General features: G+C 35.6%; 1 protein-coding gene across 7 annotated transcripts in view; it reads right to left on the bottom strand.

The window, feature by feature from the left end:
* Positions 1–24,483, bottom strand: part of LOC142337324 (uncharacterized) — a 40,004-nt gene that overhangs the window by 11,081 nt on the left and 4,440 nt on the right. For all 7 annotated transcript variants that reach the window (XM_075386525.1, XM_075386523.1, XM_075386524.1 and 4 more), the window contains exons 3-4: positions 23,637–23,767; positions 1,930–2,060 (exon numbers count right to left, since the gene is read on the bottom strand). In XM_075386525.1, the coding sequence (XP_075242640.1) occupies positions 1,930–2,060; positions 23,637–23,767 (262 nt within the window). The remainder of the gene's footprint in view (positions 1–1,929; positions 2,061–23,636; positions 23,768–24,483) is intronic.

Genomic DNA, 24,483 nt, shown 5'->3' with positions numbered 1-24,483 from the left:
ATTACATAGATTCGCCGCTTAACTTAGTGTTACATAAACTCACCGCTTAAAAACAGTCAAAAATGTGTGAGATCAGCAGTGAATGCGGTGAAATTAATGGGGAGAAAGGAAGGAATTGTTAGACTTAATACCCCCACTAAAACTACCCCTTAATCTTACATCTTTTTAGCATTTTTTTCTAAGCATTGAATTTATGTAATCTCACGGCCAGAGTAAGCGGTGAGCTTACAAAAAAATCACCACATTTCACAGCTAAAAAAATTTAATTTCACCGCTGAAAATTGCAAATCTTACAACAATTCACCGCGCACGTTTTACAGAAAGTAGAGTGAATTTAATTTACATTCAAAACAAAAAGACTAGAAGTTAGTGAGAGATGGCGCAGTGGAATAAAAGTGAATAACATGCAGGAGGTGAGAGGTTCGAACCCTTTGAAGGGAGGTGAAATGCGGTGATCTTTTTTAAGTTCATCGCTTACTAAAGCGGTGAAATTACATAAATTCACCGCATTTCACCGAAAAATTTTGTACAATTTTGCGGTGAAAAAAAACTTTTCACCGCTTTTCTTACATTTTTTCCGGTTTTTCCTCGACCCGGGAATTTGTCCAATGGTTTCTGTCACAGATATAAAAAATATGCATTAAAAATTTTAGTGATTTTAAAAAGATGATGGAAAAAAATCTTTTCCCTTAATGTTTAATTTTTAGAGCAACTAGAGTTCACTATACGTGCATTTGGTTGAAGCATATTTTGTTTTGAAGCCGGATAGTCGTTCAATGACTTTTTGATGTCCACGCAATTGTACAACAGTCATATACAATTTCCTCGCGACCGTACAATCACCATATTTGCTCCCAGAGTTGTATGAGGATCATTTACGAACTCTTCGCAACCGTACAAGGATCACATTTGATTATCCTATGAAGGTATCTTATAAACCTAACAAAGATCGTATATGGTTTTCCAGATTTCATACAAGAATTGCACATGATTTCCTTGAGCTCATACAGGAATCACATACAATTACCTTGAGTTCTAAAAAAATCATGATTGATTTCCTTAATTTCATGCAAGAATCATATATGATTTCCTTTATTTCACACACTTTCAGCTGGTAATTGGTGCACATTAATGCCCAATAGTGTCATACTCCCTTTAGTTATTGCAAGGATCATATATGATTTCCTATGTTCCAAGCAAGGATTGTACTAGGAAAAACGTTATGATTTCTTTAACGTCATATATTAACCTTGTATGTTACCAAGGAAGTAGCCACCCGGGGAGTTACTTTTGTTATCTCGCTAATCAATTTTTCGAGTCGTTTCGATATTCCTATATTCAACCCTATTCTGTTGAATCGAATACGTTATATTTAAATCACCAATTCAAATTCTAAGGTTTGCTGGTCAAACTTTGGTCATTTTTGCATTTCTTCTTCAATTCCCCTGTCTAGACGATGACCGATGAAAAAAACCAAAAATTGATTAGAGGTGTCAGTATTGACTAAAATAAAACGCTCAAGTTTTGCGCTTAAAGTCAAGCGAAGATCTTCTCATGTTCAATCAATATTCATGTCATGCTAATTCTGGTCAATCATAACAATAATTTTAGGTGTCGAAAAAAGTTTTTTTTTGCTATTTCTCTTTCTTCCGGAATTTTTTACGTTTCTTAAATTCTGCACTTGCCGAAGCAGCATAGCTAGACAAAACTTCAACAGAGCAATCCAACATACAGATAGTTGGAACCTTGTCAAAATTTCTTAGAAAAATCTCAACACCAAATTTCTTAAGAAAAATCAGCTGTTTTTGTCAAGCGTCGCCTTTTCATATATTGAAGTTTAAACTAGGGGGGGGGGGGTCAATAGTTCAGATCCTTTGTTGCATTTTCTGATCGGAGATTGATCGGAGTTCCCGACCCGGGTATACTTGCCTAGAAGGTCATTTCTTGGATCCTTGGAGGGTGTCATGACTCTCCACTGGCCCAGACTCTCAGCCACTCCATTCTCATAACAGTAGCTCAATCCATGGATTATGTCTTTCACTTCTGGCTTATACCCGTGTCTGAAATCAGGCAATAAGTTCCCTTTTCGGAAATATTTGACTAAGTTCTGGGTCTAGAAAATGAACCCCCACGGAAAAAGTCCCACCTAATTGGAGAGAGGACATCAACCCCTTTTTAAATTTGAATTTTGGGTTGTGATAATTTGTTGGGTTGTGATAGTTTTATATCAAGTCCCACGGGTCGCTAAGGGATGGCCATGGCCCGCAAAGTGTGACCAAACGCGCTGAAAGCGCAACTCTTTCATAGTCAAGTGGGGGCTTATTTCAATGGCGGGGGGGGGGGGGGTTATTTCCGTGGAGGTTTAATTCCTATCTAAATTTATCTTCATGGGCTTTTCTTATGTATGGGCTTTTTTCCGTGGGTCTTTTGTACGAAGAAGCGTATAAGCCAATAAACACTCAAACAATAATTCTCACTCAGAATGAGAAAGTGCAGGTGTAAGTTTGTTTTCATTGCTTCATTTTGAGAATTATTTTTGTTCCAAGTCATGTATTACTCTAACATGACTTCTTTAAAAACGTAGTCTAAGATATGTGGACCTAAACGATCTTCAGCAGATTAAGAGAACCCTGGTCTAGACCTTGACCCATGAAAAGACCGTGCTCGACCAGAAATGGGTATGATTAGACCAGAATTGGTCACCAAACTTTTCCTCAGACAAAATTATTAAAGAGTAAAATAAGTAAAAAAAATAGTTTCGTAGGGTCAAATCTATTGTCAAATCATATGTCAAACAGAAGTTTTTTCATGAGTCTTCATTTTTGTCTCAAAGATTTTACGTGCATTTGCTCACTATTGCTTACAAGGTAGTCAGCATGTATGCTCTTACATCTTTTGCAATTCTGAAGAACCATCAATGTGCATTTTTATTAATTCATTGTTTTCGAAGGGAAGAGATTTTCATCATGGCTAATGGGAGGTTCAATATAATTAAACTACCTAGTTAAACTCAATCAAGCAATGTGACAATATAGTCCAGCTGCAATAACCGCCTAATCTAAAGAATTGCAATATGTATTGAGACCGTTTGGCAGTTTTCCAAATTGGAGACCGTTTGGCAGTTTTCCAAGTGTCTTAGGTTGGACTGCAGTGGTGCAATGCTATTTAGGCTTTCTCCATTGCTGATTCAGTATGTGTAGCAGCAAACAAAAAAGTTATTTGTTTTTTTTTCCAAATTTGCAAAAAGCAGACTTATGAAATGTTTTTTACTCGACACACGGAAAGACCATGCTCAACCCAAAAGGCCTAGGAAAAGACCATGCCTGACACAAAAAGTCCTCTGAGAAGACTTTAGCTCACCCATGAAAAAACTTTTGCTTGACGTTAACAAAGAAACACGACGGGGTAATTCTCGTCAACATTGACTCTCCCTACTAGCTTATTTGGGTCTTTTCATAGGTCTAGGTCTAGACTGGGGAAGATTAGACTTTTGATCCTTTTAAACTCAATTTTAGTTTATTGGTGAGTGATGAATGAATATCCATTTTCTATGCAATACCACAATATATGTATTGATGGAATCGTAACCCAATTCCATTTTACCCAATGCCATTATACCAATAACATTTTACCCAAAGCCAACTTTGTTTTACCCTATTGTTTTACGGTTGCATGACAATTTTTTCAATGCCATTTTACCCAATTCAAATTTACCCAATGTTCTTTGATCTTGTGGTTCAATAATCCGATTACAAGTTAGCAGTCGTTATCACAAGGATGTTTTAGAATACTTAAGTGATACGCAGTGTAAGCTGGGGGGGTATCAAATTTGGCTGGGCTGCTACAGATCACACAATACGAGATCTCTTTATGTATGCCAGTCAAACTTGACAAAAGATATAACAAATCGAAGGCAAAGATATATGCCTAAGACCTGTCTGTGCTATAAGTCTCAATTTAAAGTAGTTGGGGGGCTGAAAAGTTCAATTAATTAAATAAATAGTTTAAATGAACAAGCTTACACTGAGTAGTATTAAACCGGGTTGAGCTGTTACTTGATTGTGTTGTTGTTAAATGATTGCATCGTTGAAACTTCTTCCAGTCGATTTCTCACAAGTATGTTCTGTTGGAAAATTTGCTAAGTTGGAAATCTTTAATAAAATTTCTGTTTAAATTTAGGAATTTATTTTGCAAGAAAAATGAAGCAGTTGTCTGCTGCTCGTCGCTGGCTCTGTTATTTGTCTCTCTAATTTTATTCCGTCCCACTTCGCTGAGAGAAAAAATTAATTCCTCTCAGCTCCGTTTTGGACCGATAGGGAGCGAATCACGAACCCACGTTCATAGTGAGGTGCTTCTTAATTTTCCTATTGGCCGAGAAGGCAAGAGAATTAACTCTTTTTTATCTCACGGAAAAATTATTGAAACTCCAAAAAATAATAAAAATCTAAAAAGCTGAGAGCATCAATTATTGATTTCGTAGGCGCCTGTTTTCTGCTTTTCCCCTCTTCTAAAACCGCAACAATTATGGTTTTCTTGGGGGCTTTTTATGAGAATCTATTGTCTTTTCCCCTGAAGCAATCTGCTTCATCTTTATTGAACTTGGGGGAAAGATCTGCATTGCAACTGTCAAAAGCAGAAGTAATTTAAATCAAAAGAAACTGTGGTTTTACAGGCCGCCTACGTTCAACAACGTACATTTTCTATCCTGGATATAAGCGAGGAGATCCAGGCCTAAAGTTGTGTTATTTAAATAAGTCGAACTGAGTTGTTTAAATACTTGTGTACTGGTACTCTTAACAAGCGTTAGTTTATTTAGCGCCCGGCGAAAGAATGGTTAATTAGCGCCTAAATACGTTCGCTCTAATGCGGGATTATTTATCCGTTCATTTGTAACGGCTCTCGTAATACTACAGCTCACCCCGATTTTAAGATAGAAAAGAAAAAGATTAAAAGAAAGAAATATACTGCATCGTATATGATTTTATTGCGCTTGGGACATATGAATGAGTTACTACAAGTTCAGACAGTTTATAAAATTAATCGCAAAGGGCGATAATGGTATGCTATAAAATTAATCGCAAAGGGCGATAATGTTGTGCTATATTAGTTGAAAAATTCTGGAGGCAAAATGACTGGGCTTGGCATCGGACTGTTACCATCGTCTTCGATCAAAAGAACCTGTTGTATATCGTCCTCAGTTGGTTTGTCCTTATCCATTGATTGTCGCTTTTTGTGCTTTTTAACTCTCCTTTTGAGCTCGGAAATTTTGGTTTTTTGTTCTTCGTTTTCCTTCATTAATTGTGTTATTTTCTTTCCTAGCTCCAGATTCTTTTCTCCAAGTTTTTTGTTGGCGTTTGTTATTTCTAGATGTTTCAAGGAGAACGTTTTTAACATAGTTTGTGCATTCGATTCGCTGGTTTTTTGGAGTTGATGGGCAACGACATATTGGCGCCGCCAATAGTCGTTAGGTAGTTGCTTCTCCTCAGGTGGTTTCTGTGATTCCATTTTCAGTTGTTCAAATTTCAGTTGCAATTCTTGCAACTCTGTTTCCTTCTGAAATAGTTCCTGCCTGAATGTGGTGTTTTCCTCTATTAAACTACTGGTGTTGATATTTGATAGTTCTGGCATGTCGACAGGAAAAGCGGAAATGGCATCGTAGGGGACTTCAATATATGCGTCGAGCATGTTATTCCTAAGGGTATAAGTGCCATTCTTAGGGTCGCGATTTTTAATTCTCCACTTGTTGTTTTCTGTGTGGAGCGAGAAGGTTTTCAGAACTGGAAGCTTTTCGCTGTTGACTAGTATCTGTTGATGTCCATTTGACTGGATGATGTTTATTTTACTAGCAACCTCAAATTTGTTGTAGTTTGGTTTCAGGAAATACAGGAGGGTGTTAACGTACCTCGGGTTTTCTTTATTCATGTTTTTCTCTCGCGGTTTCTGTAATTTCAAACATTCTGAGGGTATTTTCCTGATAGCGTCGGGAACGAGATCTTCAATGTTGTTCATCTTAATAATTTTGTTTTTGTGATTGCTAACTTGTTGGATTGGGAATTGTCTCTTTCTGCTAATTTGCCAGTTGTTTTCGGGATCATATTGACTGGAAGTTGATGGAGATGCAATAGTTGTAGTAACTTGTTGTGTGTTCTGAGGTTTAAATGGAGGCTTTGAGAAAATAGGAGGCTGGGAAGAATGGGTTTGTGTTTGTTCTTGTTGTGTTGTCACTTGTTGATGTTGACTGGGGATTATTACGCTTGCGAGTGTGGGTCTGGTAGTCATTGTTAGTGTTTCCTTGTGGATGATCTAAAATTATTTGATTTTGGTTAGCCTGTGTCATCAAACTCACACATTATGGCTTCTTTTCAAGTTTGCAATTGTATTGCTAATATAAAAAAGTATTCTATTGTAAAAAATGTCTTTGTAAGGTTTTGTTGCTAACTGCTTTACTTAAAAATTATAATGCTAAATGCATTTGTTATTAAAGTTTGGTAGAAAAGTTTTTGTTTTGCTAAATGCAAAGTTAACTTTAATAAAGGGAGGGGGGCAATAATAAAAAAATTTTTATACTTATGCTAGGCGGGCAGCCCTGGCACAAGTACGTCTTTCTCCGCTGCCCGGAGGTGTGAGTCTTGGGGCGTGCGTCACACTAACACGGCTGCAACGACCCGTGCAGCTGGGGAGACAACCTTGCTGAGTTGAAAGAAAGAAATTTTCCGGGTCATTTTTGGAATTTTCAGTTATCGTGTTAGTGTTCTGAATTATTTAGGTTCAAAAACCAGGGGGCAGGCTGGAGAAAGCTGAGGTAACCCCTTCCCGAGGAAAAGTTAAAAGAGAGAAAAAAAGATCGTTTGTACTTGAGTTGGTTTTGGTTTATTAGACAACGTCGTCTAAAGAAAATTTTTGCAAATGGGACATCTTGTCAGCTTATTTATGCACACTTGACAGAATCGGTGTTTGTCATGTTGGGAAAAATGTGGGTGCTTTCTTACTCCTAATTCTGTTTTCATTTTTTTGCATAAATTGCAATGAAAGTAGGATGTGATCAGGACGGGAAGACAAGGTCGAAGACAAATGGGACATTTAGGGTTTGGGTATCTTTTAAAAAGTGCCTTTCTGCAAGGAATACATACATAGTGAGGATTTTCTCTGGGAAATTGTTTATGCAGTTTTTCTACAATAACGGGTTTCCGTGAACATATGGGGCAGATAATGTCCTTATGGGGATAGAACCAACGTAAACCGTCGAATAGGGATTGTGAAAGACCCATCGAAAGACTGTTCTCTTATTTTCCTTAGATAGAAACAGGAAAACCTTTGAGAAACTGCAGTAGGATGAGATTAATGAGGAACGATATGGCAAGCAAGGTAATTAGGATTAGGATAAATATTTTTGTGGATAGGTCTAGATTGGTCATTTTTAGTATCTGGAGAAAATTTGGCGAATTGCGGAAAGGAGGTAGTTATTAATAAAAAGGGATATTGCCAATGCGCATAAGAGAACAAATAGAAGAATAAACAATGTTATGGGTTGCATTTTGTCAATTCAATGAGTAGTGCAGAACTAGGGTGAAGGAGGTGACTTGTTCCTGGTAAAAACTGAGTTGAATTAGGGATATCGATTGGATTAAAAATAAAACTAGGGAAAGAAGTAAAATTTTGGATGTTCTTGGACGCATTTTAGATTATGTGGTTGTTTCTTCGCAACGAGGGCATAATTTATAATCTTCTACGCAAAATTTACAAAAGTTGACGGGCTTATGATCACTGTGATGAAACGTTTTTGCAACAGAGTATTGAAATCTTGTTTGTTTGCAAATATCACATTGAAACCAGTTAAAGATTGAAAAGATAACATTAAATTTAGAGCATTTTGGACAAAAATCATAGCCCATATCTTTTATAACATATTGGTAACAGAGCAGACACATTACGTGGGGTAGTTCGTTAGGGGGGTTTTCGTGTAATTTCTTGAAAACAATTGTTTCGCGTCTGCGGCATAAACAAATTAATGAGACCGGTTTGGATTCTATAGTATTGGTTTCTTTGTCAATTGTATTCATTTTTGGAAGATTGTTATTGGAGGGGATTATGGCACTGGTATGGTTGGAGGATTTGGTTGTTGATTATTTTGGGATTTTATTGTTTGGTCTATTACTAATATAACTACTAACATCAAAAAATTGAAAGGAATACTTACAACACCGAGGAAAACGGTTAAAACGAAGGAGAAGGCTGCTGCAATAATCATGAGGGCCATTAATAAAAAATCAAGTACTTTGGGGATAAACATTTTGGATAATTTGTGAAGGTAGTTTTGAATCAAGGATTTCACCACGGGTTGTTTGGGTCAATTGTTTGTTTGCATAAGGGGCATTTGGTAGTGGTGAAGGTCATACACTGCAAACAAATTGATTGTTTTGGGTGAAAATCTCTGAAGTGACTGTGGCAGGTGGATAACTTTTTGACTTTTTGACAAGAATCACACTGGAAATAATGGCAATGACTGATTGTATAAATGGGAGTTACGCAAATGGGGCATTTAGGTTGGTTCCAATATTTAAATAATTCATTTCTACAAGGAATGCAAGCAAAATGGGGGGGCTGACCATTTGGGTTTTTGTGCAATTTTTTGAATTGACGGCAAGGGAGATAACAAACAGGGCATTCAACTTTAGGGGTTGTATCAATTTGAGGTTGCTGAGACGATATTTTCAGAATGTTTCCCATTATAAGGGCAAATCAGAAAGATCCGGGTATACGAGTTCTAATCCATGGTGTTCAAGTTCGTTGGGGATAGTTACATTTAAATCTGCAATAGCAAAAAAGAAATTCCAGTGTTTCTCGTTTGGATAAATGTAATAATGATTAATGGTACCGGTGCTTAAAAACATATAAGTTATCTTGATACATGCTTTATACTGTGTGAAACAAATATTGAACCATCTTTCTACTTTAACAATTTTAATTTTTTCCTTACCAATAAACAAAATCATTTTAGTTTTAACAATTTGGAAAGAAATGAGGGGAAAAGAACAAATTGATCAGAAAAAAAGGATAGAAAAAAATGAAGAAGAGGAAAGGAGAGAAAAAAAAATTTTTTGTGGAGAGCAAGTTATGTAAAACAAATTACTTTACTGAAGAGCGCCCAAGTTGACTGGGAAGTGCTCTTCGATATCGATGAGTGCGAGAAAGAATTCCCAGTGCATCATTCCCATGGTGACTCGAGTAGAACCCTCACATCCACGTTCGTTGTCAGTATAATGTATGATTATACAGGGCTTTATTTCTGCAGTGGGAGTTTCAATGAATGATCTCTCGAGGTATTCTACTTTGACTAGTCGCTCACCAAAGTGGAACAGCATTATAGGAGATCTAAATTAAAAGGGATTTTGGAACCATTTAAAGCTTGGGATATATTCATGAAGAATGTCCAATAGGGGGAAGATGGTGTTAAGATGATGGTTCCATCAGTCCAAGTGTTTAAATATTCGAAATGGAGTATTAGTTGTGCTATAACTCTGTTACTTTTTGTTGTCACAAATGATTTTTCAAAAAATTGAATTTGTATAAGGCAATTTTGGTATGAGAATACCATTGCTGTTTTTTAATTGTTAATTGTTTCCAATTCCTTGGTAATGAAATCGTTTTGAGAAGAGTCACTTTTCGGCAATTCAAAATAAAGATTGTGAGGTACACAGTTTGGGTTTTCTAGAATAAAGAGGAAGAATTTCCAATGAACTGAGAGAGGATTAATACTTATTAAACAAATTTTTTCACTTTGAAGTTCTTTGAGCGTTACTAGCATAGTAGGTACAGGAGTTGGGTATGCATCAAAAGATCGTTGAATTTTTTGTAACTCTACAAATTTATTGTTAACTGCAAATATCATACTTTAGAATGATACCTAGGCAATGTAGATTGGATGTTGTACTTGAAATACCAAGTTCTCTTTGAATGCTAGAAAAATGGTGAATTCGGCGAACTGAGGATGAGTAATGAAAATAGTTAAAAGTCTGTAAATATTTTTTGGGTTTTTTTGCGACAGTCATTATACTTATAGCGGAAACATAGTATACGGCTAATAGCTCAAAATTTTGGTTTCCGATTCTGATTTGTAAGTTTCTATTAGTTAAATGAATCATGTTGCTGATCTAGCTCATTTGGCAGACTATTAGGGTCGAATTGTGCTAAATACACGAAATAATTCCAATACAACGAATGAGGGGTTAAAATCACAGTATCGTTTTCCCAAGTGTCCCAAAACTCAAAATTTATAACGATTTGAGGGAAAATGTCTCCGTGATTTTCTTCAAAAGTTTTCTTTATTTGATAAATTGTAACGAGTCTATCTTGAAACAAAAAGTACATTAATGGAAGCGTTTTAGTTGTTAATTAACTTATTGTTCTTCATTTCAAAACTATGTATAAAAGTATGTAAATGTAAAAAAAGGATAAGAAATGGTGTGTCAATTATTTCTGAAAAGAGGATTATTGACAACGATTGATATTTATAGATAATATATCAATCGGATTCATTGAAGCAAAATCGGAGTAGGGGAAGAGTGCAGGCAATAGCTAGATAGACATAGTTGCGATTACATAGTTGAAAATGGATTATAAGAATTAAAAAAGCAAGGAAGGAATCCACACATGTCTCTTACAGGAAAAGTCAAAGTCTAATAATATTTTTCTTCAGACGCTTTGAAACAATTTTGTATTCGACTCCAATGTTTACAAAAGTAATTGTGTCATCAATCAGGGCTCTTAACAATGAGAAGTATTGAAAATTTGAATGCGGTACGTCCAAGTCTATAATGTCATTGAAGTAGAAAGATGCAACTCAAATAGTTACAGTAGTTTTTAAATCGGAAATACTTGATGATAATATTTGTCCGGTGTATTGTCCAAATCGAATGAATAAAGCATTAGGCTGTTTTATGAATTTGGGTTGCATAGCATAGCATCCTTGAGGTGTATCTAAACAAGATATTAATTAACTTATAAAGTCTAATACAAATAATTTTTTTTATTTTTGAGACAAATTATTTTTTTATGAAAAAGATGATTTTTTTATTAACAGCCTTAAGGAGGTGCCACCACACTTCGAATGGTTGCATCATTTTGTGGTTGTGGTTGATGTGACGCCAGATTTGGGTATTCTACTTTATTATTTTCTGTATGACAATGCTCATCAATTTTATTTTCTCTTGATTGATCCTCAACGCATTTGTAAGTTTTTTCTATTGTGCTGTAAGGTTGATAATTACTAAGCGGTAAAAAATGATTGTCGTTCTGCGGGGCCGACGGTTTGGTTTCGTTAGAGAATACCGGTGTAAAGAACGATAAGATACAAAGATTATATGTTGCTCCTAATAGAATTTTCCAAAAACCCATTGTTTTGTTGGATATTTTGTGGATTTCGAACGCTCTTATGATTGTTACGATTACATCAGTTAAGAATTTTATGCACAAGAAACAAGCAAAATAAACTCCAATTTTTTCCAGATAAAAAGTGATGATCCCAAAAGTGCCTTTGAACTGGTCTGTAAAAAATGTAGGTGAAAGAAGAGAATCTAGATAAATTTGTCTGTTAATTCCCATTGCTGACGCATAGATATCTTTTCGAGAATAGTATATGCTTCTTCCTTCTAGAACTTCTCTTGAAATTTTTGTCAAAACAGATTTTGAAGCTTCCGAATGCAAGATATTGTCCCAAAAAGATTTAAGTTGATTTGGTGTGTAAATTCCGGCACGTTGCGATTCGTAACCGGTAAATTTTGGAATAGAACTAATAACTCTTGAAGAGAATATTTTTGGCGGTTGTAAAGGAACAGGTGCTGGCATCAAATGATACCATGAATTTTCATTATCAATATCTAATTGGTAGGCATTTTTGTAGCCTCCAACACAATCTACTTCGTTTGCAAAAGGGTAGGTTTGTCGAGTAATTGGGTCGACGAACATTGTCCTACCATCGTAATGAATAGGAATCCTATCATAACACTGTTCAAGAACCTGAAGTGGTGAGTTTCGTTTTGGACAGTGGTACAGCCAACCTATGCTGCCATCTGTGTCTAGGAACATCGAGCGGTTGCCGGTTAACATATATCCAGCTAAACGATTGTTTTGGATAGCCTGCATTAGTATCATTTGTTTTTGAGTTCGGTCAAGTTCGCATTGTTCTATGACCAAACCTTTCCATGCTTGTTTTATTTGCATGTAATTATGATATATGACAAAATCCATTTCTACCGCAAGGTTAAGATCATAGTCTAACTTGTCTTTGTCTAAGTGTTCCCATGCAACAAAACCATTGTCGGATGTTCGGATCTGTTCATCTGAAGGCTTCCTATTAAACCCATTTACACTTAGGCTATTGTCAGGTTCAACACGAAGTTTATGAAAAAATTGTTGAGTTTTTGTTTTATAAGGTTTGCCAGTCTTCATATTAAATCCGCCTTTATAAGAAACATATAAGGAATCTAAATTTGTTCTGTAAATAAATTCTGGTTTTCCACACACCTTTTCTTTTTCATCAATTACTCTAATTTTTATGTCCATTTCAGCAGGAAAATACGTTCCTGGTCCTTCATAGGGCGTCTCCGGTTTTTCATCACTCACTATGAAATACTGTACGTTACCAAGTTCGTTTTCATGTTTTAGCGTTTTTGCGTTTTGTGAAAATCTTTTAGTAACTATACAATTTTCCGGTGCCTCCCAATTGTATTCAAAGGGGTCGAGTGATGTCGAATGACAACCTCCTTCTGAGAGGGCACAAGGAAGTTTTAGTCCTTGACTGTTATAGACAGTTCTGTCATTAAGATCAATATCGAGTACAGTTTCTTGCATCAGGGTTTCAAAAGAGAAGTGTTTAATTTGACCACGATTATCACAAGATGTTGATGATTCACCTTCAAGATCAACTCCCTGGTTTTTATAGGAGACAGTTTTTATTCCATGTTTTATGTCAATTTCCATGTAATCATCGTCAAATCCGGTAACAGTAATTTTTCCAGTTTTATTAGCATTTAGGCATTGTTCGGGTGAAACAATAATATCGTATGTTATTATTGGAGTGTTGTGTACAATTGATGAATGGGAAAACATACCACAATTATAACGAATGAGCATTGCAGTGACTTTGCACATAAGAGCTTTAACAAAGGTCCGATAAGACCGTTGATTAAGTGTTACATGTGTATCAACCATCTGAATGTTTTCGGGTGTAAGTTTGCAAGGAGAAACTTGTGTTAAAGCATACATTTTATTTTCTTTCATTTTAGAACAGTCATAATGAATGACCCTAAGTTTGTTAGACACGTCAATAATATCCTCAGTAGCGTTAATAACTATAGAAAGAGTACAAAAGTAGAAAAGACTTATAAGTAAATAAGAAAAATAGAGTTTTTCAAAACAATGATATCTTTTCATCCTGTTCTTTTTTAGCGCTTCAAGTCGGGAATTAAGGCTATGAGTTGTAGTAATAGGCACTGCCAGTAAATGTTGACTGGATTTATTGCTACCTAAAACAAAGTTAAGTAAATCCGGCTTGATAGCGTGATGGCGGCTTGGCCGAGCGACTAGAAGTTCGCCTATTATTATTATTATTATTATTTTCTAAAGTTTGTAAATTAGAAGGTCCTTGTTCCGATGTATTAGGGCGGAGAGGACTTAAATTAGGGTCTAGAGGTATTCTAGAATTGTGCTGTGGGCAAGGAGTTGAACTTCTTGTTCGACTACCGCTAGGTAGGTGTGTTTGGACTGGAGGTGGGTTATCACGACCAACTGAACTTGCTTCGTTGAATCCAGAATCGAAATTGGTAGGTTTTCGGTCAGGGTCGAAGTTCTGCACAGGGGAGTCTCTTCGTATGAAATTATCCACGGGGAAATATTCGGTGTTAGTGGGGCTTTGGAAGGAGAATTTAGTCAAAGGACTATTGAGTTTATTCATCTGACTTGTCATTAGATTATTATAAAATGTGTCACAATTATTTTTATCTATACCATCCTCTAGGGTTAACTCTGGTATAGTTTCAGTAGCTGGGTAGTAGTCGACTAGGTGATTTCTATGAGCGACCTTCCTGGTGGCCGGGTTGCTATCTAAAGTTAATTCATAGTTAACATTGGTTAGTTTTTTTTCTACAGTAAAAGGTCCTGATCTTAGTTCATGTAGTTTTTTTGACTTTCCTAACTCAATTTAATGGTTTTCCATTAGAACTTTTTGTCCAACCTCAAGTGGCTTGCCTAATTTGTGTTTGTTTCTATGTTTATGTGCGCGGTTATTGTTTTCTAAGCTCTTTTTATAAGCGTTATTGTATATTTGTTTGAATTGGTTTTCTCGCATAAGCAACGAATTGTTAATAGTCGGTTTTAGAAGTTTGTCAATTTCGGCGTTTTTTGAAGTTTGCAAGGTATGCCTGTGAAGAGGCAGGTCTTTGCAAAACTCGGAAGAGCATGTGAGTTGTGAATTTTGTAGGAGTCCTAACTTAAGTGACAGAGGTATCTGTGGTTTTTGTCCGAACACAATTTCATAAGGTGAGATTCCAGTACTAGCATTTGGAACCGTGTTATGAGAAAAAGCAAATTTTGGTGCCAGTTGGTCCCATTTACCTCGAGCTTGTTCTAGAAAAATTCGGAAATGTGCTCCTAGATGTTTGTTTTGGATCTCGACTTTACCATTAGTCCAAGGCGCATAAGCAGTTCGAGGTGCGGGTGTTATACCTAATTCATGAATGTAACTCGCAAAATCTTGGTTCATGAATGCCGAACCCTTATCATAAACAAGTTTTTGTGGTATTACAAAAGACAAGAAGAACTTTTCTAAAGCTTTTATGGTGTCTACTGCGTCTGTGGAACGTACAGGATATACTTGAATGAAACGCGAAAATGAATCGACAATAACTAAACAATGGTGTTTACCGTTCGATGGAGGATTTAAAGGTCCTTTGTGATCAATATGGACCGTATGAAAGGGGAATGGGACTGTATCAGTCCACTTTTCGAGAGGTGCTTCGTGGATGTCTCTCCGTTTTTGTTTATTTTTTTGGCATTCAAGGCAATCAGCAATTAGGTTTTCAATCCATTTATACATTCCGGGCCAATAAAAAAATTGTTTTACATTAGCAAGTGTTTTATCTAAACCTACATGACCTGACAGTTCACAATGAGCTAGCTGAAAAACTTTAAAGAACAATGACAGTGGTACACAAATTTTTAAGTATTCAATATCTGGCTCGTCTGTTTGTTGTTGAATACATAAGATGTTGCCTACAAAACTCAGTTTTTCAAAGTTATTAATGTATGACATTATGGCTTTAGATTGTCGGAATTCAATTTTCTTTTCATCTTTGCTATTGTTCGTTCTTAATTGACGAATTTGTTGTATTACTGGATCTTTTAATTGTTCTTGACAAATTACTGATGTATTTAAATCAACTTCTTTAGAGAAGGTTGTCAGTTTATCAATGAGTTCTCTTGCATCTTTTATTTTTGGATTTTCGGGAAGTTTTTTTGCTAATTCGGTTTTGTCTATACAAGTGCTATTTTTCACGAGAAAAACTTTATCGTATTCTAGAGGGAATCTGTACTCCGAGTCTGTGGTATTAGTTTGATCAAAGTAGAGTTTGTCAAAATCCAATTCCGGTGACTGGTTCTCATTGAACAATTCAAATTCCGAAATTGGGTCAAAATTTTGTTCGGTTATCCCTTCATCAGGGTAGGAATCAATTTCTGTATAATGATCAGACGTTTCGTCTTCCTCCTGTTCTGATACAGGGGTTATTTCATATTTGCGGTGACGCCTATAGTGGTTAATTGATGAACCATACGAGAAATCTTCCGAAATATGGTTTATTGAGCAAAGTCTGTTTTGATTATTGTCGTACTTTTGCTTTACCATTTTGTCATTTTTGAAAATGAATTTGTCGATACCCGTTATGCTTTGTTTTAGGATTGGAAAAAAGTCATCTGCTGGTCCCTTTTCATTATCACGCAAAATGAAATATTTTTCCTCGTTACCATGCTCATCGTAAAAACTAATGTCTTTTGGTATCTTTTTGTGTTTAAGTTGATACTTGTCCAGATCTTTAATTTTTACTTTGCGACTTAGAATGTCGGGAAATGCTAAGTTTTTTCCTTCAGTCCAAATAATTTTTAAGTTCTGGAATTGAGAAATTAGTAACTGGTATCTAAAAAACCTGTGAGAGAGTTTTCCTCTTCTACCCCATAGATACATTAAAGGCTTATGGTCTGTGTACACATATACGGGATGGGGAGAACCAATTAGGTAATGCTCATAAGTTTGTAATGCCGATATTACACCGCAAAGTTCGCGTGCTGTGGTACTCATTTTTTGTTCCTCTTTAGTGTAAATTCTAGAATTAAAAGACACTATTCGTTTCCCTTCTGGAAATTCTTGAATGAGAATTGAGCCTACTCCTATGGAAGAAGCGTCTACATGCACGTGGAAAGGGTATTTAGTATCAGGTATTGCTAAGATAGTATCTTCGCTAATCCTGTTTTTAATGTCGTTAAACAGTTTTTCGTGTTCTGTTGTCCAGACAAATTTAGTTTCTGTGCGGGTTAGGTCATAAAATGGTTTGCAGTCAACATGCAAATTTTTGATGTACATGCTGTAGAATCCTAAGCAACCTAGAACTCTCATGACATCACGTTTGTTTTCAGGCGACTTAAGTGCTTTTAAATCTGCTACTCGCTTCTTGACTGGTTGTATCCCATCTTTACCTACTACATGTCCCAAGAACTGTACCTTCCTAAGGAAAAATTTAGTCTTTTCAGGTTGAGCTTTCAATCCTGATTTCCTTAAAAGTTCATGGTACTTGTCAATTATTTCAAACATTTCGGTTTCATCTTGCGCTTGCATGATGGTGTCATCAATGTAGGTTATAGCTTGTTTTTTTCTAATTAATGGTGCAAAATGGATAGTCATTATACGACTGAAGAAATTAGGTAGACCGCATAGGCCGTAAAATCCGCGTTCAAATGTGTATTGTTTTGGACCAATTACAAAACTTACCAGCTGTTTGGTTTCCTCAGTTAGAGGGACTTGGTTATAGGCTGAACAAAGATCACTGGTTGTGAAGAAATTACCTTTTAATCTAGTTAATAGACTTCCTATTGGTTCGAGTGGCCATGAATATCGACTAAGGTCTGTTATTGAATTCAAATATCGGGCATCTATAACCAGTTTTACTGTGTTCCCCTTGGGTAGGATTATGATTGGATTAATAAATTCTGATCCCATTTCTATATCATTACCCCTTTCCCGGATTATACCTGTTTTACACAGTTGTTCCAAAAGGTTTTCTAGTTTTTCCTGATAATGTAATGGTACTTTGGATGGTCTTTGTTTTGTCAAAGTTGAATTAGGTAAAAGTTTAACATGAAACTTTTGTTTTATCTTTCCAACATCGTATTTGTGTTGAGAGTAAACGTCTTTATTTTTAGTTAAAGTCCTCAGTAACTTGTCTAAGTTTTCGTCATTGATATCAGCTTGACTGAAATCAAATTTTTTGAGAAACGCTTGATCGGTTTTGTCAAATCTGTTAAGTTTTTCTTTGGGAAGTTCAACGGGTCTGATGTTCTCATCAGTTGTTTCTAATTGTGGCTTAAGATCCTTGAGGTCGTCGCCAAAGTCTGTTTCTAATTCGTAGTTGTTGGTAAAATCTTGTTGCCTTTTTCGCTTTTCTGTTTTCTTTTGTTTTTCAGGAGTTTTGCCTGCAAAGAAATTTTGAATTTTTGAAATTTTTGGACCTTGTTTTTCACTAACATGGAATATTTGATCCCAATTAGTGTCACTATTCATTAGGTGGTTTATGAATGCAACGTTGTCAACTACAGAAAATACTGGGTCTTGTCTAATTTCAATGTCTTCTATAGTGTGCCCAATAGGACCCTTTTGGATGACAACCTTGTTGTTTAGAGGATTGTTTAGCATTATTGGTAATTCCTTTTCTTTTCTAAAACACTGAACATTGTAAGTATAAATTCCTTGAGCTTGCAGTTAACTTCCAATTACGAAGGAGGTTCCCTTTCTGAAGAATTCATTCGGAGGTCTAATTGATATTACTCGAGTTGATTTTGGTGCTAATGGTAGTTGCTGGTCAAGAGTTACAATTTTGTAAGAGCTAATGTATGGATAGCTTTTCGTTTGGTATCTAGATAATGTGACGGCTACTTCAGGGTAAGTTTTTAAATCAATTTTTGGAGTGGTTAGGTCAATAGATTTTACTGTAGATTCAAGGAAATCCATTCCCAACAAATTCGGCTTGCAACCATCTTTGGCTGAAACCCATGTGGTAACTTCCACTTGATACTTTCCTTCAATGTCGAAAGAAGTTTTGAAGGTAATTTGACCTAGAAGTTTTAGTTTCTCACCATTAACCGCTAAAGTATGATTTTTTGAAGCTTTCATCTCAATGTGTTGTAATTTACATAGTTCAAGATAAGTGTGGTAATTAATTATAGAGCTTGATGCTCCTGTGTTCAATAAAAACTGTGTTTCTAAGCCGTTATTTTTATTTTTGTCTCCGACGGATTGGTATAAATTAATGTAAATATGTGAGTAACTTGTTTTGTTATCAGTAGTGTTTATGAACGGAGACCTGTCTAGTTTAAATACTCGTCGTTGTGGTTCTCATTATTGTAATAGTCTCTAGAAGTTTCACTGGTAAAGTGAACTCGAGGGCTTCGCCCTTCACTGTTATCTCTTGAATGAGTATTATGGTTTTGTCTAGTAGGTGTCCTATCTCGGTCATGGTCTCTACTCCTATCACGATATCGATTATCTGATCTTGGAGGACCGTTGCTTTGTCTATCCCTACTATTTTGCCTATTGTTATCTCTGTAAGAGTTGTTTCGATGGTTATTTTGTCGTTCCTGTGATCGGTTATCGTAGGAAGATGATCGATAATTATTTGAAGAGTTTGATGGGTACGGTGATCGATGTCGGTAGTCTGATCTAGAGTTGTTTTGATAATTGGATTGATTTTGGTTATAACTATTTCTCTGTCTGTCCCTAGAATTTCGATTGTCATAATTGTTTGACTTGTAATTTTGTTGACCTGGTGAATGGCTCCTACTACGTTTATAATTATCTGTGAACTTTTCTCGTTGTTGAGGTGGGTTTCGGTTTTCGTTTTTAAAGTCCTTGTACTTAAAGCAGAAAGCTATTGTGTGACTTGAACGTTTGCAAAACTTGCAGAATCTAGTCTGGTTTTGTTTGAATCTGGGATTGTCGTTGTTGTATGTGGCGTTTATTTTATGATCTTTCATTAGATTTGCAATTTCTGTGAGTTGGTTTTTTAACCCTTCTATTTCTATTTTATTGTCGATACTACTTGAGGCAGTACCCGTGAATTCACTGCTAACAGAAAAACTTAAGTCTTTAGTTGCTACAAGATCCTGTAATTGTTGCCAAGTTGTAGCTGGGTTTTCTATTAACCGCTGATGTGCCTTTTGCTTGAGTGTAGGTGGCGTTAATCCTCTTACAAAGTACTCCATACACTTAGCGTTACGCTGGTCGTTGTTAAAATCTGTATCTGGCCATCCTTTTTCAACTGCTTTTGTTACTCGGTGTGTATAGCTTTTTATCAACTCATCTGGTTGCCTTTTAATACTCTCGACTTCAATTCTTTTCCTATACTTGTCATTTGCATCAGTAAAACGGGTAATGAACTGATTTCTAACTTCGTTCCATGCTAAACCTGGTGCTAAGGTTTCAAACCATTGGGCTGCGGGCCCACGCAAAACCGAACCAAACAATGCTTTTCGTCTAGCGTCGTATGCTGCTTGCAAATCAGCATCCGCAGGATCTCTTGTTCCTAGTGAGAATTGGATTTTTCTTTGTATTAAACTAAAGAATTCCTGGGCATCTTCAGATGGGTCTAAACCTGTAAATTTCTCTAACGCTATGTCGGGGTACGCAACAACGTTCGCTGCCATGTTTTGTTTTAGTATATGAAAAGAATAGTTTATACGAAAGTACTATTAGTTTGGGTAATTAGTGTAGAAAATATTTTTGTTATAACAATTAAGTAATAAAACACTAATACTAAAGTAGAAAGTTGTTTAGAAATAGACTATTAGAAATAGACCATAACCTGTTTAGAAATAGAATAAACAGGTTATGGGGGGATGAATTTTGTATAACTTTCAATTATTTAGAATGAAAATACTAAAATTCAACCATAAATTTGGTGAAAATTGGGTTAAAATCAAATTAAATATGTTTTGGGGGATAGGATCTGGTTGAATTTCGGTTAATTAAGGTGTAAATTTAACCAAGGTGTAAATTTAACCAAGTTAGTAAATTCTGAAAATTAGGGTTCTCAGATGCATAAGTTATATAGAAATTAGCTGGGGAATTATGCTCAAACACGTAGAAGATAGCTACAAAGGTAATTCCGTCAGTAATAAATCGTGTTATTTTACCCCTTCTAGTGTTTTCTATTGCTGTTAGATTAAGATGTTCTACAATAACTATTCCAGTTTGGTCCATGCACTGTTTAAAACCTTTGTTGGTGAAATTGTACGTGTGAAACCGGTTAAAATGGGGGAATTCTCATCAATTTATTTTATTTTCAGGCTAAAAATCTATGTTGGGGGGATAAAATTTAGTTTAAAACCCGTTATTTTTTGTTAAATTAGGGCCTTATTGAGATTTATGTGGTCAAAACTTGGTTAATATTTACTAATTTTGTGTAAAAATGATGTTAATATGGCTATTTTCTTGAGTAATATTGGTTAAAATTGGATAAGAATGATGTTTTTAAGGCTTAAATCTGATTAGTTTCCGTTAAATTATGATAAGAGTGACTTTAATTTTGTTAAAATCTGGTTAGTTTTTGAGGATTTAAGTCAAAATAATGTTTATTTTGTTAAATTTTGATTAATATTACCCCACCCGGGTCAAGGAATTGATAAAACAGAGTGAATATTCAACTAAGGAAGGCTTAAATTTAACCAAAATTGGGTTAGTTAATGTGAAAATGCAACAGCGTGTGCTTAAATGTGTAGAAAATTAGATATAAATTACACTAAACACGTACTGGGGGGATGAATTCTGGTTAAATTTACGTTAAATTGTTTGAAAATGCTATATTTTGGTCAAAAATTCGGTAAAAATTAGACATATGTTACTCTAAATATGATTTGGGGGTGATTTTTGGTTAAAAATCGGCTATTTAGTGTGAAAATGCTAAAATTCTGCTGTGAATTTGATGAAAATCGGCTAAAGTTTAGTTTAATTAGGTGTTGGGGCGGTGAAATTTAGATAATTTTTGGTAATTTGGAGTGTATATGCTACAATTTAATCATAAATTTGGTGCAAATCGGGTCAGAAATAGTCTAAACAAGTTTTTTGGGGATAAATTCTGTATAAATTCCGATTATTTAGAGTGAAAATACTAAAATTTACCCATAAATTTGGTCAAAGTCGGGTTAGAAATAGACTAAACAGGTTATGGGGGGATGAATTTTGTATAACTTTCAATTATTTAGAATGAAAATACTAAAATTCAACCATAAATTTGGTGAAAATTGGGTTAAAATCAAATTAAATATGTTTTGGGGGATAGGATCTGGTTGAATTTCGGTTATTTAAGGTGTAAATACTAAAATTTAACCATAAATTTGATGAAAATTGTGTGAAAATTAGGCTAAATGGGTTTTGGGGGGATGATTTTTGGTTAAATTTTGACTATAAAATGTAAAAGTACTTCAATTGTTATATAAATAAACTAAAAATTGGACATAGAATACCCCCACCCGGGTCAGAACAAATTTACAAGAGCAAAGAATTTGCTGCTTGTTACTATTTTAATGTAAATTTACTGTATTTCGGCCGTAAATTTGATATAAATTACTATTTGTTTGTCTATTAGTGTGCTTTCACTTCTGTGGTAGTGGTTATTTTACTATTTTAATCCGATCGGATGGAAAAACAAAAATTCAGGCGTGATTTTTTCCTCTGGTCGCACCAGTTATCAAATTTGGCTGGGCTGCTACAGATCACACAATACGGGATCTCTTTATGTATGCCAGTCAAACTTGACAAAAGATATAACAAATCGAAGGCAAAGATATATGCCTAAGACCTGTCTGTGCTATAAGTCTCAATTTAAAGTAGTTGGGGGGCTGAAAAGTTCAATTAATTAAATAAATAGTTTAAATGAACAAGCTTACACTGAGTAGTATTAAACCGGGTTGAGCTGTTACTTGATTGTGTTGTTGTTAAATGATTGCATCGTTGAAACTTCTTCCAGTCGATTTCTCACAAGTATGTTCTGTTGGAAAATTTGCTAAGTTGGAAATCTTTAATAAAATTTCTGTTTAAATTTAGGAATTTATTTTGCAAGAAAAATGAAGCAGTTGTCTGCTGCTCGTCGCTGGCTCTGTTATTTGTCTCTCTAATTTTATTCCGTCCCACTTCGCTGAGAGAAAAAATTAATTCCTCTCAGCTCCGTTTTGGACCGATAGGGAGCGAATCACAAACACACGTTCATAGTGAGGTGCTTCTTAATTTTCCTATTGGCCGAGAAGGCAAGAGAATTAACTCTTTTTTATCTCACGGAAAAATTATTGAAACTCCAAAAAATAATAAAAATCTAAAAAGCTGAGAGCATCAATTATTGATTTCGTAGGCGCCTGTTTTCTGCTTTTCCCCTCTTCTAAAACCGCAACAATTATGGTTTCCTTGGGGGCTTTTTATGAGACTCTATTGTCTTTTCCCCTGAAGCAATCTGCTTCATCTTTATTGAACTTGGGGGAAAAGATCTGCATTGCAACTGTCAAAAGCAGAAGTAATTTAAATCAAAAGAAACTGTGGTTTTACAGGCCGCCTACGTTCAACAACGTACATTTTCTATCCTGGATATAAGCGAGGAGATCCAGGCCTAAAGTTGTGTTATTTAAATAAGTCGAACTGAGTTGTTTAAATACTTGTGTACTGGTAGTCTTAACAAGCGTTAGTTTATTTAGCGCGCGGCGAAAGAATGGTTAATTAGCGCCTAAATACGTTCGCTCTAATGCGGGGTTAATTATCCGTTCATTTGTAACGGCTCTCGTAATACTACAGGGGGCAGAAACAGAACAGATCCGATTGAACGTTTTCGTTTTCACACAACCAATTTATTGAGAGAACAGATTATATTGAGGAACTTAAAAAACTTTTTCTGATCGATGTTTGCAACGATGTAGAGATCGAACCTCGTAGCAAGTCGAAACCTTTGCTCTCGAATCAAAGATGATGCGAGATCGATCATCAACGCTAATGAAATTTTTTGAAGCCGACGCTGCTTAGAGCAATACCGACGATTTCAAAAAACCCGACAAAACCCGACAATAACAGTCAAAAACCAACACTTCTTACAAGTAAAACCGATGAAACCGACAAAAACCGACGAAAACTGACGCTTCTTACATCGCTTTCGTCGGTCTTTCTCAACACGGTTGTCATAGTTTCATATCAAGCCCCTTGGGCCATTTTATGGTAAATAGTTGTTCTGGTAATGTCAACAATAAGGTAAAACAAAGTTGGCATTGAGTAAAATGGCAGGTGGGGTATAATGATATTGGGTAAAATGGAATTGGGTAAATTGTCCTGACACCATACATACCTAAATCGGGCTTTGCCAGTGTTTGAGGATGGAATGACAGCATTGTCCAAATAACTTCGTCTCAGATCTCCTACCCTCTCTTGATCATTCACAAACAGGTACTTCTGCTTGTCTGTCGGGTGCCTGTATTCCTGTACAATAGTTATTCAAATAATTTAAGAGAACTGAGACTAATCCTATTTAATATTGATTACAGATCTCAGACAAACTATAAACTATATTCTCAGAATAAAATTAATCCAATAAGATATAAATCAACAGCGGTCAGGACGTTTGTTTGAAAACCTCAATCTGTTTTTTTTACGAGAAAATGGAAATGAATGTAGCTCGCACCTGGAAATGAAGATGTACAAAAACGATGGAAAAATTGGACAAGAAAAAATTAGAAAATAATAGCAGAAAATGGGTTTCAAGCGAGTTCCGACAAAATTACTCCGGCAAAACCGAATAATTTGTCAAAGTACGCTCATGATTATGAAAGAAGGGGTGGAAGTGTCTACTTTCACAATCTATTTCAAAAATAAAAAATTTGTCAGTTTAAATAAAAACAATTAGAGTGTGATATCAAACTTTTTTTAATTGCTTTGTGAATTTCTGTAGGGTAATAGCCGAGAGGTAAGGTGTGTGTGATTGACACGCCAATGATCGATAGTACGATCTGATGCCTCCCTGAAGCTGTCTGTGTGAGGATGAGCACTTACTTAACCATAGCCTGGTCACTCTTGGCTGCATTGATGGTACCACGTGAAAGTTTCAGATGCAAAAAAGTGTTCATAGTCGACAAAAAAGCATTCATGCTCAAAAAATGAACTGTGGGAATAACAGAAAAAAACAGCTGAGAACAGGC

This window comes from Convolutriloba macropyga, chromosome 3 (genome assembly GCF_964194025.1).
Source record: "Convolutriloba macropyga chromosome 3, txConMacr16.3, whole genome shotgun sequence".
Lineage (NCBI taxonomy): Eukaryota > Metazoa > Xenacoelomorpha > Acoela > Convolutidae > Convolutriloba > Convolutriloba macropyga.
Note: the sequence above shows the minus strand (reverse complement) of the source record. Positions and strands in the feature narration are given on the sequence as shown.